We start from the raw sequence: 16,869 nt of genomic DNA, 5'->3' as shown, positions 1-16,869 counted from the left end.
GTATATATTTGTCTTACTTTTATAGGTGAATCAAGCAACAGTCGAGTATCCTTTTTGCAAAGAATCTGTAATTGGTAATCTTAATTTTCATTCATTCTTCATGTTAAACGAAAACAGAAGTAGTTACCGGAAGCTAACGATGACAATGAGCCTGCGATGCTTCCGCCACCCTCGTATGCATAATTTCGTAGATCATCGAACGGTGGTGCGTTTGGATCACTGTCAGCTCTTTTCTTGTGATCTTCTATAAAGATGCCCACGTTTGGTTCTGGTCCTAGTGTGTCTGTAAAATATTTGCAATGGTATCAATACCCGATTATCCGTTATCTTGGATATATATAACAACGAGAATTACTTACATGGTATTTTACATGGCGGTAGCTTCCCGCCCATTTCTGGAATCGGGCCACCAATAGGAATTTGAAGCGGGGTAATGTCGAATGCGGTCATGTCATCTTCTCCGCCACCCTCGTCATCGTAGTTGATGATATTTTCTCTCACATCGTCATCAGGTCCAGGATACTTAATATGAGATTCTCTTCTTCTATTATAGACGACAAATACTAAGACGAGAACTACAACATAATACGAATATCATTAATCACTTTCTGTATTAGTTGATTTTTTAATTCTTTTGATGTTTCAATTATTCTTTCGTAAAGATACATTTTATTTTCATTTTTAATGGATGAGGGATATTAAAGGAACGATACTGATTAACTATAGTAGAATTGTTCTAGTTAGTGTGTAAATTTTTCATTCTAGAAAGTTATGTTTCCTTCTGTAGCATTTTACGCGTGCAATACATCTTGTCCACGCGATACTTACCAAGAATAATCAAAAGACAAACTAAAATAGCTGCCAAAGCTCCCATACTGAGTTTCAATGTTTGTCCCTCTTGAACAAGCTCGCAATTTTCTCCCCAGAAACCATCGGGACAAATACATCTATATCTAAAGCGTGGATCTTGATTGATACATCTACCACCGTTCAAACAAGGATAATCTATGCATTCGTTTTTGTCCATGCATCCTTTGCTATCAGGCGATGGAATTCTTCCTTCTCCACATCTAGGAACATAGACGAGATAAGATTTATCAAATCATACGTATGTATACATATATGTAAATTAAAGATGGCGTTCTTTAAATTTTACAATACTTACGTGCAATCGTATTCGTTCCAAAGATCGATACATTCGAATGGTTCTGGACAAATGACGTTGGCACAGGGTTTATTCGAAGGACAATTTCTTTCCAAATTTCTGGCCATTGTTGCTTGACCCCATTGTGTTCCATTCATAGCAGGTGGTAATGGAAGATGTTTGCCCTCTAGTCTTATGTCATCGAGACATCCTGTTCAAATGAAAAATTATATTAACTTCCTCCTCACATCATCCTGTGAACACTGAAGTCTTTTTATAATTGCATCTTATTTTTTGTATTTTATCACATAATGCCTTTCTAACTATTTAATTTTGCACCTTTCTGTTTCAAGAACTTTCGTCTACATATCATTGAATATACCACTTTCCACAGTCTTTATTTCTATTCTTCTTCAACTTGATTATCAAAAATTATAAAATGTTCACCTTTCTGATAATCCGCGTACACTTCAAACGTCCGAACTCCAGTGTACTCAGCCTTGCCGCCCGCGAAAACTCCTTCCTGTTTGTCAACCAACAGCCACTGGTGTCCTTCGAAGGAGAAGGTTTCATTGAATCTTCTTCCTTCACCACCATCCAATTCCAAAGTCGCAGCTGATCCGTATCTCGATACTCTAACTGTATGCCACTGTCCATCATCAACAGCTATCGCAGTCAGCCATATGTCTCGTTCCTCGGTTCTCAGACTGTTCAAATTGTAACGGAAGTGCAGCCTGCTGTCCTTTATCTGGAAATTAAAAGATGCAATAACTATAATTGAATATTTTATTAATTTAATTAGCTATTTTCCTTTCTTTATTTAAATGAATATTATTTTCACTTCTAAAATGTGATAACGTGAATAATCACCTCCAAAATAGCGTATTCTCTATTATGCTGATCGCTGACCCTAAACAATTCACCATGGACCTCTCGGGTGCGGAATCTCAGTTGTACTTGAGTGGAATATTTATCCGGTTCGAACGACAACGCGTATTTGACATAACTTTGTGGTTTGAATGTCGTTGGTATAGTGGATGTCATACATCCTGGACCAGTCCATCCTGGATTACATTGGCATCTAGCTTCGGTGAAGCTTCCTACGCAAGTACCGTGTTCCCAGCAACGGAAGGTGGACTCCTGGTTGTTGCAGATTTCTTCGGTTTGAGGGCAGCCAGCTACGCTGTTTCTTGATAATCCAGGATGTGCTAGATCGTAAAGCTTGCTATTGTGAAAGAGGTTCTTGATGCAGCCATCGAAACCTTTACCAACTGGCATATGCTTCCATTTGTAATGAGTTGGATCGAATTGCTCGACATATAAACCACCGATTTGAAGTGGCGCGTTTACGTTTAGATATTCGTTGAAGGGTGGTATGGTGCCTTGAGCTTGGCAACTGGTGTCGTTGAATTCTGGTGGCGTGCCGTCTTCCGGTTCTGAGATATCCGCGGATTTGCAATAATCGATGATTAATTTCACCGTCTGTAAAGTAAAATAGAATTCCGCGGAATTAATTACAAGCGATCGTTGCAAACTGGATGTAATCTAGTTGTAACCTTATCCTTTCTATTTAAAAGATAATTCTGACCTCCGTGTTCCAAAAGATGTCGAGTCTGTGCCATTCTCCGTCGTCCAAAGTTCTTTTCGGTTTCACTTTTAACTCTAAAGTACCAGAACCGAAGTCTATCAACAGTCGAGGTATTCCACGTTCCAGTTCAACGGATATAAAATCTGTAAATACGTACATTACGTAATGGTATGTTATTTCATTCGTTAGTGTAAAAATCACTGATTTATTGGACTTAAATTCCGGCAAAGATATCATAGAGGAAGCTATTATTACCTTAAGAAAACTATTATTATCTTATGATCTATATCTGCTTACCAGAAACCATAATTTCGTCAGCCTCAGGAGGAACAATAGGCCCATTGTATAATAGTAATCCGTCAGGTTTCTTAGTGATAAATTCGAAGCTCAGATGACTGTTATCGCACATTTCTAGTGCAGGATACCAAGCCCAGCCATTTCCACGGAAACTTCTTGCAGTTTGCTGACATCTTGGACCATTATATCCAGCAGGACACTGACATCTACGTAGTAAAAAATACATTAAATAAAATTAATATGCTAGTACAAAGCTAAATTTCACGAGTTGATAGACTTACGATAATCCAAATCGGCCTTCCACGCAACGACCTCCGTTATAACAAGGGCTGTTTCTACATGATTCCCCTTTACTGAAGTTCCGAGCTCCGCATGTACATTCAGCGATTACATCCACCCGCACACCCACTAGAGCGGTTCTGTTTGCATTGACCATGTATGGTAAACTGCTAATATCCAAGGTGTTTGTGCAGCTACCCTCGCATACTTCATTCTCGTAATAACACTCGTCGATGCCGACCATCGTTATGTTAATACCGACCTCTTTCTCGATCTAATTGAATTAAAATTATTTTTTAATCAAGTTGATTTGTTTAAGCGTGAATCACACCGTTTGAAATATATTTTAGTCTTTATTTAATTTTGATTGGTTTTGCGATTTGGAGACTTGTCATTTATTACTATAAATTATAAAACAGATCATTTCATGAAAATCTTGCTTCAGTAAAAACAATATCCAATTTATGAAATATTGTTATTGATTTCATTAAGTATTAATTTATGTGATAATATCGGATTGAATGTTATTGATAATTCCTTCATAATAGGATTCATCCCTAGTACATATCCCTATGAAAAAGATGTATCTCTGATACAAAATTTTGTTAAAAGGTGAAATAATCCAATATTCCTATATTTATAATAATCTGATATTTTCACTGATATTCCATTTAATTAGAAGCCAAAAATATTCAACGGGAAGATTTAGAATCTTAAAAGGATTTGGATTGCAAATTTTTAATTATTTACACTGTAACAAATTGAAATGCCATGAATTAATTCATCTCAACTTACTTCTTCACGATGCATTAGTACGATTCCATTCAATCTTACAGGCTTATAATACGGCGATCCGTGGGCCGCGAATCTGACGTCTGTCAACGGTGGATGCATTCTACGTAGTTGAACGCTAAACACGTCTACATTTTCTCTATCGATATTTAACAAATGCGCCAATTTATCTCTAAATAATTCTGCTTTGCTACGCGATATAGTTTGTGACTGGAAGAGAAAAAATGAAAAATTCATTAAATATAGGTTTCATATAAAAAGGAACGAGTTAATGGCCTATAATTAAATAGAATAATTACTTTATAATCCCAAACACGAATGAAATCTTCGTCTGTTATACCAGATATTCGAACCGAACCAGAATTTAATACAGCTTCGAAAGGAATTGTTTTCACCGTGACTGTCACGTTTGCTGGGACATCTGTTTGCGTGTGCTTCCGATCGTAGACTTTGAAACGTAGATGATATCTACCGTCGTGAGTGCCTGATTTCATATAAATCATACCGGTGTCCTCATCCAGCTTGAATTGAGCGTGCTCTAAACCCTCCCAGTAGAACTTTTTATCCGGTAAATCCCAATCGTCCAAATCGAATACGTAAACTCTGCCTATTTCTGTGTCTGGTGATTGTCCCTGTGAAACGAACTCGACCAAGTTAAATTATATGAACCTTTAATTATAATTATATATTGAATAATAACTTTGAAATCTTTAACTCTTTGAGTATTCATTTAACCAGATTAATGTGATATTTCATTCTAACGTATTATAGTATTGAGTTTTCAAATAAGTACAGTAATTATATAATTTTAGCACAGTAATTATATTACACATAAGTCATATATGAAAATAGTATTTTGATTTTATTTACATCTTAGTTTCTGGGATAAAAATTGATATTAAAGAAGATGAATTCCTTTGCTTCCAAAAAGTCAAAATAAATAGAAAATTATATAAAATTGAAATATAGAAATGAAATACATACTGCGTAGTTATATACAAAAATGTCCTTTGATCCAGGCTGCATTTTGTTATCGTTAATATCCCCGATAATAACAGTTAAAGTACTGGTCCCAGACATCGATGGAGTTCCTGTGTCTTTGATAACGATCGGTATCAAGTACTCCTTTTGTTGTTCTCTGTTAAACGATAGTAACGATGACACAATAGCCATGCCATCCCCGTTCGCTCCCTCTGCAAGGAAACAGAAAACCGGCGTTTGTTAGCGAGAACTATCGAACTACAACTAACAACGTTCCACTGAAGCAGGAACGTAATAGGATTAGATCCACACTTACTGTTATCGCTTTCAACTTTGAAACTGGCACGAATCACATCGTCTGCCTTTGGATCCATCCTGAAAGTAAACGGTGGTCCATTGCTCTTCGATCGATCGTCGTCATCCGTCGCTGAGATCTCTACTACTTTTTTCTGTTGCGAGTGTTCCTGTAGCACGGGTCTATAATCTTTCAGAAATCGTGGCGGATTATCGTTTATGTCGTGTACGATTACTGTTAACGTGGCTGTTGCTGTTTTAGGCGGAATTCCATCGTCGATGGCCAAGATTTTCACCTGGAACAAATGATTTTTAGTTTGGTTTGTCTCGTATCTAAGCACAGTGTACAGTAATATAATCTAAATATTAACTAAATAATACAAGTTATCATCTGATCAATATTTTAAAACCAATATGGTTTTATGATTTACCTGATGTCTTGGGGTTTCTTCGCGGTCGAGACTCCTCTGGATCGATACCGTGCCATTTTCGTTGATCGAAAATTGCCTCTTACGATCGGAACTTCTATCGATCGAATAGAACACTTTGCTTTTACCACCCTGATCAGGATCGGTGGCTGTGAATGTTTCGAGACTGCTTCCAATGCGAGCATTTTCAGGAACCGTGGTCTCAATATTCGCCTTCTCGAATTGCGGTTGATTATCATTTATGTCGCGTAGCTTCACGACTACCCAGGAGTAGGCAACGTGATACTTGTCGTTGTCATTGTCTTCGCCCTACGAGGTAGAGGATATTACCGTATAGTATCGCAAAGCACAGGTCGTTGATTGAAAATATAGAAATACAAATAGAATGAAATATGTTTCTGAGAGACTGTAACGCAAAAATGTAAGAAAATAAGGTAACTCGTACTTTATCTTACAACAAGACGAAGAATGTACTAAATGTGCTAAAAAATGATCTCATTATTTATGGGTATGGGAACACAGAGTAGGAAGATAATAGTAGATTTAAAGATATAAGTTATCTATAGAATTGTGTAATTTTTTAATTAAATACCTTATCGTTAACTTGTATTCTAAATCTGAATCCGTTGCTCTGCAATTGGTCCTCGTAGTCCAACGATTGCACAATTTTCAAGGAACCCGTGCCATCGTTATTTCTTACCATGGTGAATTTATCAGCACCATAACCACTGCTTTCGATCACCTGCGTTTGTAAATTAATACGATAAACGATATTTCTAAACTTTTCTGTTAAATCAATTAACATCATTTCTTTAAGAAATTCGTATCTTTAAGAAGATACGAGAAGGGACGATTCGAGCGACGCAATGAACAGTACCTTATACTGGAATTTATTGGTCTCATCCTCGTCGTGTACAGTGACCGTAAGGATTGGCATTTCCGGCAAATCTGGACCTTCCGTTTCGTCTACCTCCGTAAACCATTCCTCCTTTGTGAATTGCGGAGGCATATCGTTTATATCTTTCACTCGTATAGATGCTGTCCCCGTCCCTAAATATTAGAAAAATACCATCAAAATCTCGGTTGATTATAATTAAAGCAGGAAACAAATAATTCTACATGTTACTGCCTCTTTCAAGTATTTACATTATTAAATAGAAAAAGATCTCGATATTTTTAAACACTGAAATACATATCGAAATAAATCTGATATTTCTATCTTTAAAATACTTTATACTTTGTGTGTTAATAAGTTAAAATTTCCAAAGATCTATGAGAGGTTCCATTTTAATTTTTAACTTACCCTTTAACCCCCCTCCATCCATTGCTACCACTTGTATGGAATAATCTGGCGTGCGTTCTCTGTCCAAACAGCATACTGCCGTCTTTATCACACCGGTTTCCGATTCAATTTCAAAAATTGGCGAGCCAGTTTCCTCCTCGATGACATTCTTTTCAATAGAATAAATTAGCTTCGCATTTGTACCTTCGCTCGGATCGTCATAGTCGACCGCTGTCATGGTCATTACAACCATTCCTGGGAACATGTAAGGCAAAAATTGATCTTAATCGTTTGCACAGAAAGAGCATTGTAAATGATAAAATCTTTAACTGTGGAAAACTAAAATACTAAAATACTTATGCACTGTTCTTTCTCTTTTTTAGATAAATACACGTCTTACATACTATGCTTTCTGTATTTATTTCATTTCTTTTTAGAAACAACGTATCGTTATCGATACATTCCACTGAGCTCTCAATTAACGATAGTCGTTTTCACACAAACCTTAAATTGATACTTAAAGACGTCCATTTGTTCTAGATTGGCAATCTAGATTATTAAACGTTATTTGAATATAAATCGTGCCTGTCCATTCTCATATTTCTAACAACGCATCATGAATAAATCATACATTGCAAAGACTGTGTTAACACATCGTGAAGGAAAAAGCAATATTTCCTTCGTAGTGAAAATGTAATCTAACTTTACCTGCCGTTCCGTTTTCCGTGACGTTCCCGAAATAAATGCCTTGTGGGAACGTAGGTGCATTGTCGTTGATGTCCTTCAGGTTCACTTGAACGTCAGCATATCCAACCAAACCTTCTCCGCCTTCATCTTGAGCAAATACAGTGAATCGCCACTGCGGTCTCCCATTTGGTTGATCCCTGTCCAGTGGCTGTGGAGTAACAGCGAGATTACGGCCCTAAGTAACTTAGGATGCGAGGCAAATTTAATAAAAGAAGCTTCGCTGAATCTTCTGCACAATTTTTTTCTCTACGATACTTCTTCACGACAAAACGTACTTTCGACCGGGATTGCAAATTAAATACACGATTTTATCGTCGAAAATTTAATTTCTTTCTTTCGATGCTGCATTGTATCAGTTTTAAATAAACTTAAATCGTAAACTTTCGAACGAATTAAATAACTTTTGTATAAAAGCAGCGAGAGGTGATTTGAAGTAGAAGTTTTAAGGTACTTAGAGAGGTGTTTTAATGGATTTCCGAGCTTACGTAGAAATATTTAATTTGCCACGTAGAGTTTGCGGCGAGCATTCTCCTCTTTCGATAATCTTTTGGCATCCAAGTATTAAAATGATTAATAAATAAAAAATTCATAAAGACAGAAAGTATTTGTTAGTGATAGATGAATTAGTAATCGGGAATTGAAGTTTCTACATACACTAATCTTTATACTGATTCGTGTTAATTAAATTTGGCAAATGGAACAAACCTTTAGAACGTAAATTTCTCCGCTGGTGCGGTTGATATCGAATTTGCTATTCGCTGGATTATCAGGATCGATACCCTGACCGGTTAAAAAGTAGACGATATTCTGTGGCCTATCCTTATCCCCATCAGTGGCTGTGACCTGTGTCAAAAATTCATTATCGATAAGTACATTATTTCAGCAATTTAGTATTATAATTACTAGGTCGTTCTGCAAGCGATATCGTACTTGTATACATATGTAATTTGAAGATATTACAGAAATTTAAGTCTAATAGTTTTATAGCCTTTTTTTAATGAACATTTCTATAATTCTTCTCTTTATTATTCTTCAATTCCTCTGGTAAGAATTAGTTAACATTATGGATATAAAATATTTGTTATTCGTTACCACATTGAGGCCTGCCATTGTGTTAAATCTCTTATTCTGTCAATCAAAATATATAAAACCCCGAAACATACGAAACTGTATGAAATCGATTTAAACGTCGTTCGTGGAACAGAGTGGATAATTTCCACTCATATTATTTTAAACACTTTGGGGTGGATTCGACATAAATATGTATACTTAAAATGACAAGTTTAATAAAAATGTCATATTCGCTTTTGTTTTCTATTAATTCGTCTGGTCATACGTAGGTAATGTATACGACGAAAAATTTATACGCCACTGATCGTGATTTGTAGATTTCATGTTTTATGTTATATTCTATGCATTATGTCCTATACTCTATGCTGCATACTTTACATTTCGTGTTATGTATTCCATATTATACAATCCATACTTTATGTCCCATGTACCTTGTTTTATTCGGGATTGTACGTTCTGAATTCTATATTAGCTCGTAGAGATACAACGTACTGGTGTCCAAATACTATAATTTTCCTTTATCCAGAAGTTCGTGATAAAGGACATACAGGGAAGACATAACGATAGCCTAGTCGTAATTGGATAAAATAAGAATCGAATTCACGTCCAACGATTTAACGAATCAATTCCAGCAATTTTCCAGCTAGCAATTTTCCAGAATAAGATCGTCATTCTCTTACTATTATTCCATTTCTTTACCTGATTTAGGACGAAATTACTTGATTACACTTGACCGAATCATACGTAAAGGCAATTGAAATATACGCGGCTTAAAAAGAGAAGGATTTATCGACTGGCTGGACAATTTAATTACGTTGGCCATTTCTGAAGATAAGAATTTGTCACGGTTCCTTTTTAAATCACTATCATATATTCAGTAAGGAATATCAAAGAATTCGTTGTAATATTTATCGCTTATGTCAGTTCTCCAACTCTCAAAGTATAAGATTCGACTATAAAGTAGGTACGAATAGCTTGGTAAATTATGCAGCAATTTCAGAATAGATGGAATAATTACCCCGAGGACGCGTTTAGGCAAAGTCCTGTCATCTTCCTCTGTGATCTGCGTTTTGTAAGTCGGGCGCTCGAAGACAGGCGGATTATCGTTTACATCCTTCACGTGTATCACGACCGTCGTGTAATTTTCTTTCAAGTTATCAGACGCGGTCAGGCGAAGCTCGTACTGTAAGATTAAAGCAGAACAAGTGGATAACAGCGTTTGCAGCTGACCCGAGTTACTGCACCGACAGCGGTCTCTTTCTGAGAATAATGGAAATGGTACTTTCGAGCAACAATGTACGGACCGTAAAAAAAAATAAGCAGTTTATTGTAGAAACAACGAAGGAAACAAATTCTCGACAAAATTTCGGATGAATTCGATGAAACATATGTTTGACAGCGAAACTTATCTCTTGGTTACATTTTATAGATCAGAGACCAGCGGCACGCGAGAAGCTTGGTACGGGAAGTTCTGATAAAAAAAGTTTATAAAGATCGAGCGCTGCTGTCTATTTAATGGACCAAAAAAAAGTTCATAAAAACGAGATTACTTTTTTTTTTTAATGGAAGTTATAAAAACAGTGGACTGATGAAACCGTTTTTAAAGCATGAAAGTCTTTTTTGCAGCAATACGTAGAATGGACGAACGAAGTTGAACAACCTTACGCTTTAATGAAACAAGGCAAAAAGTAAAAGATTAATCAAGTAAATTGGTGCTTCAATCCCCGCGAGAGACCATTCCCTTTTCTAATATTCTAACATAAATTCGACGTAAAATTGAATATTAAGAATATAAAATATACCTATATATTTTATAATTGGGATAAAATGTTAGATAGAACGTGAACATCGTGTACCTTGGTTAATAAAACGAATTATTATCTTATAAAATAATACGTACGACAAAGAACGATAAATCGAACGGAATAGCGATAAAATTATTTAAAGTATTTCTAAACTGTTGAATAACGTGCGATCTCGTGTAATTTCTTATTATTCTGTATTCCTAATAGTTCATACAACCGATTGACTTGATTAAAAATAATGGAAGGAAGGAAGGAAATTAAGAGGAGAAACGAAAACGATAAAAGTCGAATGTGAAAAGTTCGGAATTCATACAGAACCGTCCAAAACGAAGCGAATGTTTTGACGACGCGACCCCGGCCAGGGTATGGGAATTTGATTAAAACGAAGCGCAGAGTGATCTGATTTCTCAACAAAATTTACGATAATGCCATAGCTTCGATACGTCGGAGCACACGAAACGAAAGACTTATTAAAGCAATGACAAATGAGCGGATAGGAAACGTGCAATAACCGCGAAAGTTTTCGCACTATTTCACGGTTTTTATTGGACCGCGAGTAATAAAACGCGATGCCTGGGACACGGTTAAAAGGATTAAACAGGGACGTATCGAAGGCTTTCTCGCTCCTCTTTCTCTCTGTTTTATCTATTTCCCTATGTTTTTGTTACTTCCTTGTTCTATTCTTCTGTATTTCTCTCCACCGCTGTCAGTGTCTTTCCTTTTCGTTCGTGATACCATGATGCACTAACCCTTTTCCTCGTTTCGTAATCTAATGCACCTGCGACGTAAATGGCGCCAGTCATATTCTTCACGGCGAATGCACCGCCTATGTTACCGCTCGTAATCTCATATCGAATACGCGAGGCTGTAAAATGCAGAGAAAGATCCTTTCAGATGAAATTCCTTAGGAGATTGCGATGACTCCGTTACCTGCCGTTCCGTCGTCCGTGTGTCGTTTACAAAACGATCGCTGTACGCCAGAGGGAAACGTCTTAAATTCTTCTGCTTAGCAACTCGCCGAACGAGCAACGAGTTTATCGCGAGAGACACAGGAAAGAATATATATTTTATCATCAAACAATTTAGTATAACTACGAAATAAAATATTTCATTTCACTTACAACGAACTTACGATTCTAACAGTAAGATTTATTAATCTTTAAATTTCCACTGGGAAAATTTTCCCAGGGACCGCATTCGATCATAAGTAGCGGCAACGTCAGTTTCCCTCTGACATCCTTTCTCATTTACGAGGGGAAAAATAGAAAAGAAGACTGTATCCTTAAACAGGTTCCATTAGAAGGTAATAAATTCATACGTCTAAGTTGTTAATTGAGGTCCATCGGATAAATATGTTTCGTGACTTTGCTCCAACCGTCTGGTATTTAAAGTTTTGTAAGCAGTTTATGTGCCTTTGGATGCGAGTCGCGAACAGGCAGATGGATTTTAGCGAAACTTGTTAGCCAGGTTAAGGATACAGAACTTCGAGGCGAAGTATAAAATCATTATCAGGAATAAAGGGAAGACATACGACGCGAACTAGCATAACGTGAATATTTTTATACAAATTGGAACGTTTACGGATTATAATTTTATGAAAACTTCTTATTCTATGCACGAAATATTATTATTTTAATATACAGAATCGCATCTTACTTTCATATGCGAAATATCAATTTGCAATTTACAATATCGTTGCGTTATAAAATTTTTTCACAGAGAAATAGAAAGAAAACAAACCGTAACTGTTTTCATACAGCGGTATTTATCTTTACTACGGTGCAACAGCGTTGTTTTGTCGCTAGAAAAGTAAAGCAAACTTTGCAGAATATTTTTTCCATTCTGTCTCTTTTACCATAAAAACAATCTTCCCTCCAAAAACTTTGGAAAACTTATAAAACCAGCAGTACAAACAATTAACTAATTAAATATTGGCATGGCAAACATCTCAATTACTTTCCTTTCTTAAAAACCTTTATTCCTGATAGCTGGCGTTCAGACGAAACGATTACACGCCTCTTTCTTTTTACGAGCTACAAGCTTTGGAATTTCATCAAAGCGAAAAATGATCGCGTATTTGCATATATGTTCACTTACACTCGTCGTGATCTTTGGCGGTGACAGTGAGAACTGTGTGTTGTATATCCTCATTTTCGTCTACTTCAGCCTCGTAGAGGCCTTTGTCGAAGTAAGGCGGATTGTCGTTCTTGTCAGCTATTCCAATACGAATGAATTTCGTCACTGAAACAGACAAAAGGCAGGAAGACACGTTTAGATTTCGTTCCATTCTCGCTACGATATGAAAGTCAGTGAATATGGGTTGCAAAGTAATCCCTCTGAAAGATTCAAAAGCCTGTTCTCGTATTTCCTTATGATATGTCTCTTCAAGATGCAAATTCGTTTCCATCCAGATTTTCCTAAGACTCGTCATATCATTTACGAAGGCTTATATATACTTGCCGATAAAAAAACTAGCGAACAGCCTGTGCATCGAGCGGAAAGTTTATTTTGTTCGCTGGATAAAATCGCATATACATACGTAGAATAACGTGATATCTACTTTGAAAATTCGCAAGTAATTTCCATGTATATTGCGTGCATATTCGTGGTGCTCTTTGCCTCAGGAGTTCTCCATTTTTATACCGTTTTTTATGTTTGCGTTACAAGTAATAAGGATAGTGGTCGACTATTTTTCTTAAGAGACGTTACGTCGTTAATTTTTTTTTTTTTTTTTTTTTAACTAAGAAAACATGTCACGTATTTCTACAGTTGTTACGTTTTACGTTCCAGATTTCCATACATTCACGCACGCACGCATGTACTTTTTCTCCCTCTCGGATGACATTTACGTATATCGGGTGTATAGACGAGTTCTTTCCAACGATCAAACTTTCATTTTACGCAAAAATCGGAAAAAATTCATTTCAACACCCAATGCTTAATTTTTCTCAATTCATTTCATTCGTTCTGTTCGCTTCGCGTAAATATTTAAATATTATATTGCACGAAGAATACGTTTCTGGCCTGTACAGTGATTTTGAAGTGTGTTTCAAGTTGTACGATCGTTGTTGTTTTTATAATAGTTACGATCTCTACAATCTTTTACATTTTTAAGCAAATAGAAATGTAAAAATTCTAACTGCTATCAAGAACGAAAGACACATCTTGTCAACGCGTTGCAGGCACGCTAATATTGCAAAATAATATTAATCGATTCTGCTAAATGATCGGAAAGTTGCACGAAAATCACGTGCGTTTTGGATTCGTTACTAATTCCAAAATTCAATTTCGCGGGACAAGTAATTCATCTCTGTAACGTTTAGCGTAGATAGTAGGTCAACGAAACGCATACATCAGACTGAAATTTCCTACTTGTCGATTTTCATTCGGGTACGAACAAGATTGCGTGGCGTTCTCGACTTGTTCCCAGAGCTTGATATTTCACGGTTAATTTATGCAGATAATTTAATGGAAAATTCATGTTCGGTAATTTATTAGCTTCCGTTGCGGATCGGAGATTTGAGAAACTAGGTATCGATCTTCACGATAAAATAGTTAAACGAAGACAGAAGTTCATTACGAAAGCAGCGACGGGTACTGATTTATCACGAAATCGCAGAATATGATCAGTGAAGCTTACTTTTTTTTTTTTTTTTTATTCATTTTACTAACCTGTCTACTAAATGGTAACTTTGTTTCGTTAATTGTTACTCGATTTTATATTTAAATCTTTAGTTCATGATGTAATTAGGTATATAAAAAGTTGCAGTAAATTAATGACGTTGAAAAAGAACGTTTTCGTAATAAATTGCTGTATTGTCGTGGTATCGTCATTGTATAGAAATTCAAACTTTTCTCGACAGACATCATTAACAGCTCTAAACACGCTCGTTAAAATTCCTTGCTGGCCGTACAAATTGTACAAATTAACTACTGCAACCATTCGCAGACTTTTCTAAATACAGGCACCTAATGCATCGTGGGAAACAACAGTTTCTCGCAACAGTTTGAAAAAAAAAAAAAGAAATAGCATGTTTTACGAAAATGATCGTCGCAGAAGTTTAATTTCCATGATTAACAGCGCATCGACGGAATCACCGTTACTCGAGAACGAAACAAATTCGAGCGTATTCCAGCGTTGATTTTCACCGAGCTAGGATTCAGAGTGTAACTGGCTGCCATCAGCGAAACGATGTATCCGAAATACATATCTCATATCTGCGCGCCACTAATAGGCGGATTATTAAGATGAATTCTCGCGTCAATTTGCTGAACGCCCTGGATGCAGCATCGCTCCAGGCAATTTGCCTCCGCCTATCTTTGAGAGTTTAACTTCCCTCGATTCTCTTTCCCCGGCAAATACCCGTCTGATTAAGTCAATTAGCGCGCCACCCCATACCGAAATCGTGCTTCTGTCTTGCTGTCATTCGTGACTGGAAATCCTAAATTCCATCTGCAATTAATCCCGCTAGAAAACCTATTCGCGTCGACCGAGTGAATTTCGCGCGAACCGATATCGTTTTTTGAGCATTTTCACAGTCGATTAGATGGCATTGGATGGATAAGACGGTGCAACAAGAGGAGTCGCATTTTGCGGAAACCAGCCCGATAGGGATTGGAATCTCTTTGAGAAAACGCTGTCTTTGTTGCGATGAAGATTCGCGCGATTCTTCGTTCGTGGAATTTGTGATATCGTGCGAGCGTACGGAGGATGGGACAGGAGTTTGCGATTGGTATGTTGGCTTTGGAACTTCGTAAAGCAAGTCTCATAAACGAATTGGTTACGACGATCAAATTAAAAATAATTTATTAGTTTCTTGTCAAGAAGATAGGAGCGCAACTTATTTTACGAAACTGCGACTTGAATACGTTTCTACTCTATTTATGTACACCAGCACGTATACATAGTTTGTACACTAGTTTTATACAGTAACGATGCTTGAGCTTTATTAAATTATATTAACGAGGAATTAATCTTAAACTTATGTAATTGTAATGTATACACGAATATCGTGCAGATGATTATAGTTAGAGAAACGTAATAACGGAAACACAGAATAAAGATATAATTACACTCGAGGTGAAATAAAAAGAAAGCGAAATGAAGCATCGTTCGTCAAATGTAATCCACCATTGTCCTTTTATCTGTGTTTCACAGAAACAAACGCAATCTCTCAAAAAGCATCGTAACATCAGAATTAGAAAAGGGGAAGAAAAGAAAAGAAAAAGCAATATAAAATCCATTTGCACCGATAGGCAGCAATAACATTAAAAAGACGAGAGGAACATTGTCGAACACGTTCCCAATTCTTCGTGCTTTCACCGATTTTTTGATATTATTCATAGCCTTTCATCTTTGTTGTCGTTTCATCAAATTAATTTCCGTCGTGGAGCGATGAAAAAATTGAGGTACACGGTATAACGTTTACGCAGAATGAAGAACAGGCACTGAAGGAAGGCTGAGGAATTAATTATGCTGCGAGGCCCTTCCGCAGCGATTACTCTTTCCAGCAGGGTAAAGCCACCCCGACTCGGCCGTAACAATTCGACGGTTTTCTTCTCTCGATTGATTCGTGACCCACTTTCGCTCGACCGTAATTCTTAATGCGCGGCTTTCCACGATTTATTGCTAACCAGAGGCGATGGAATGGTAGAGGAGCATCGAGAGGGTGGTGAAAAAAGAGGAGACGGATGCGGGTACGCCTGCAATATCCGGATTTCTCGGTCGAATTCGACCGAGTATTTCATGCGAGAGGAAGATAGCGATTGTTGATCGATGTGCTCGTATGTTCATGAAAATGTAGTTTCAAAATGTGGTCGAATTGGTTGTAGAATTATGCCAATGCGCAAAGGGAGACTCGTAAACGGATATTACATTATTGGAAACAGCTTCGCTCTTCTTTTCTCACGCTGTTTCTTTTTTGTTTAGAGCGAGAACTTCGAAATAAAATGCGATAATGATCTAAAAATAAAAAACACTTCTATAAAACGATTAAATATCAATTTTGTAGCGATGGCGTGGAAATGAATAGAAAAATGATATTTCTCTACGAGTGACGCATAAGACGCTGTCAAAATTTATTTCAATTTTCATACAGCTAATATTTAGTTAGAGGTGCCATCTTTTTCGCTTTATTTTCTACGTTACTTTAGGAAACAGC

At 36.7% G+C, this 16,869-nt stretch overlaps 1 protein-coding gene across 2 annotated transcripts in view; it reads right to left on the bottom strand.

Annotated features, from left to right (window-relative positions):
- LOC122573288 (neural-cadherin) overlaps nucleotides 1–16,869 on the bottom strand; it is a 239,176-nt gene that overhangs the window by 6,434 nt on the left and 215,873 nt on the right. For both annotated transcript variants that reach the window (XM_043739405.1, XM_043739406.1), the window contains 22 exons: nucleotides 12,806–12,949; nucleotides 11,458–11,573; nucleotides 9,922–10,086; nucleotides 8,538–8,675; nucleotides 7,794–7,980; nucleotides 7,107–7,340; nucleotides 6,681–6,853; nucleotides 6,396–6,545; nucleotides 5,807–6,112; nucleotides 5,398–5,671; nucleotides 5,085–5,293; nucleotides 4,400–4,732; nucleotides 4,104–4,310; nucleotides 3,311–3,582; nucleotides 3,030–3,235; nucleotides 2,733–2,875; nucleotides 2,015–2,626; nucleotides 1,592–1,892; nucleotides 1,166–1,355; nucleotides 829–1,070; nucleotides 360–575; nucleotides 128–283 (listed from right to left, as the gene is read on the bottom strand). In XM_043739405.1, coding sequence (XP_043595340.1) covers nucleotides 128–283; nucleotides 360–575; nucleotides 829–1,070; nucleotides 1,166–1,355; nucleotides 1,592–1,892; nucleotides 2,015–2,626; nucleotides 2,733–2,875; nucleotides 3,030–3,235; nucleotides 3,311–3,582; nucleotides 4,104–4,310; nucleotides 4,400–4,732; nucleotides 5,085–5,293; nucleotides 5,398–5,671; nucleotides 5,807–6,112; nucleotides 6,396–6,545; nucleotides 6,681–6,853; nucleotides 7,107–7,340; nucleotides 7,794–7,980; nucleotides 8,538–8,675; nucleotides 9,922–10,086; nucleotides 11,458–11,573; nucleotides 12,806–12,949 — 4,974 coding nt within the window. The remainder of the gene's footprint in view (nucleotides 1–127; nucleotides 284–359; nucleotides 576–828; nucleotides 1,071–1,165; nucleotides 1,356–1,591; nucleotides 1,893–2,014; nucleotides 2,627–2,732; nucleotides 2,876–3,029; nucleotides 3,236–3,310; nucleotides 3,583–4,103; nucleotides 4,311–4,399; nucleotides 4,733–5,084; nucleotides 5,294–5,397; nucleotides 5,672–5,806; nucleotides 6,113–6,395; nucleotides 6,546–6,680; nucleotides 6,854–7,106; nucleotides 7,341–7,793; nucleotides 7,981–8,537; nucleotides 8,676–9,921; nucleotides 10,087–11,457; nucleotides 11,574–12,805; nucleotides 12,950–16,869) is intronic.

This window comes from Bombus pyrosoma, linkage group LG12 (assembly GCF_014825855.1).
Source record: "Bombus pyrosoma isolate SC7728 linkage group LG12, ASM1482585v1, whole genome shotgun sequence".
Lineage (NCBI taxonomy): Eukaryota > Metazoa > Arthropoda > Insecta > Hymenoptera > Apidae > Bombus > Bombus pyrosoma.
The sequence above is the reverse complement of the archived record's forward strand: the minus strand, read 5'-3'. Positions and strand labels throughout refer to the sequence as shown.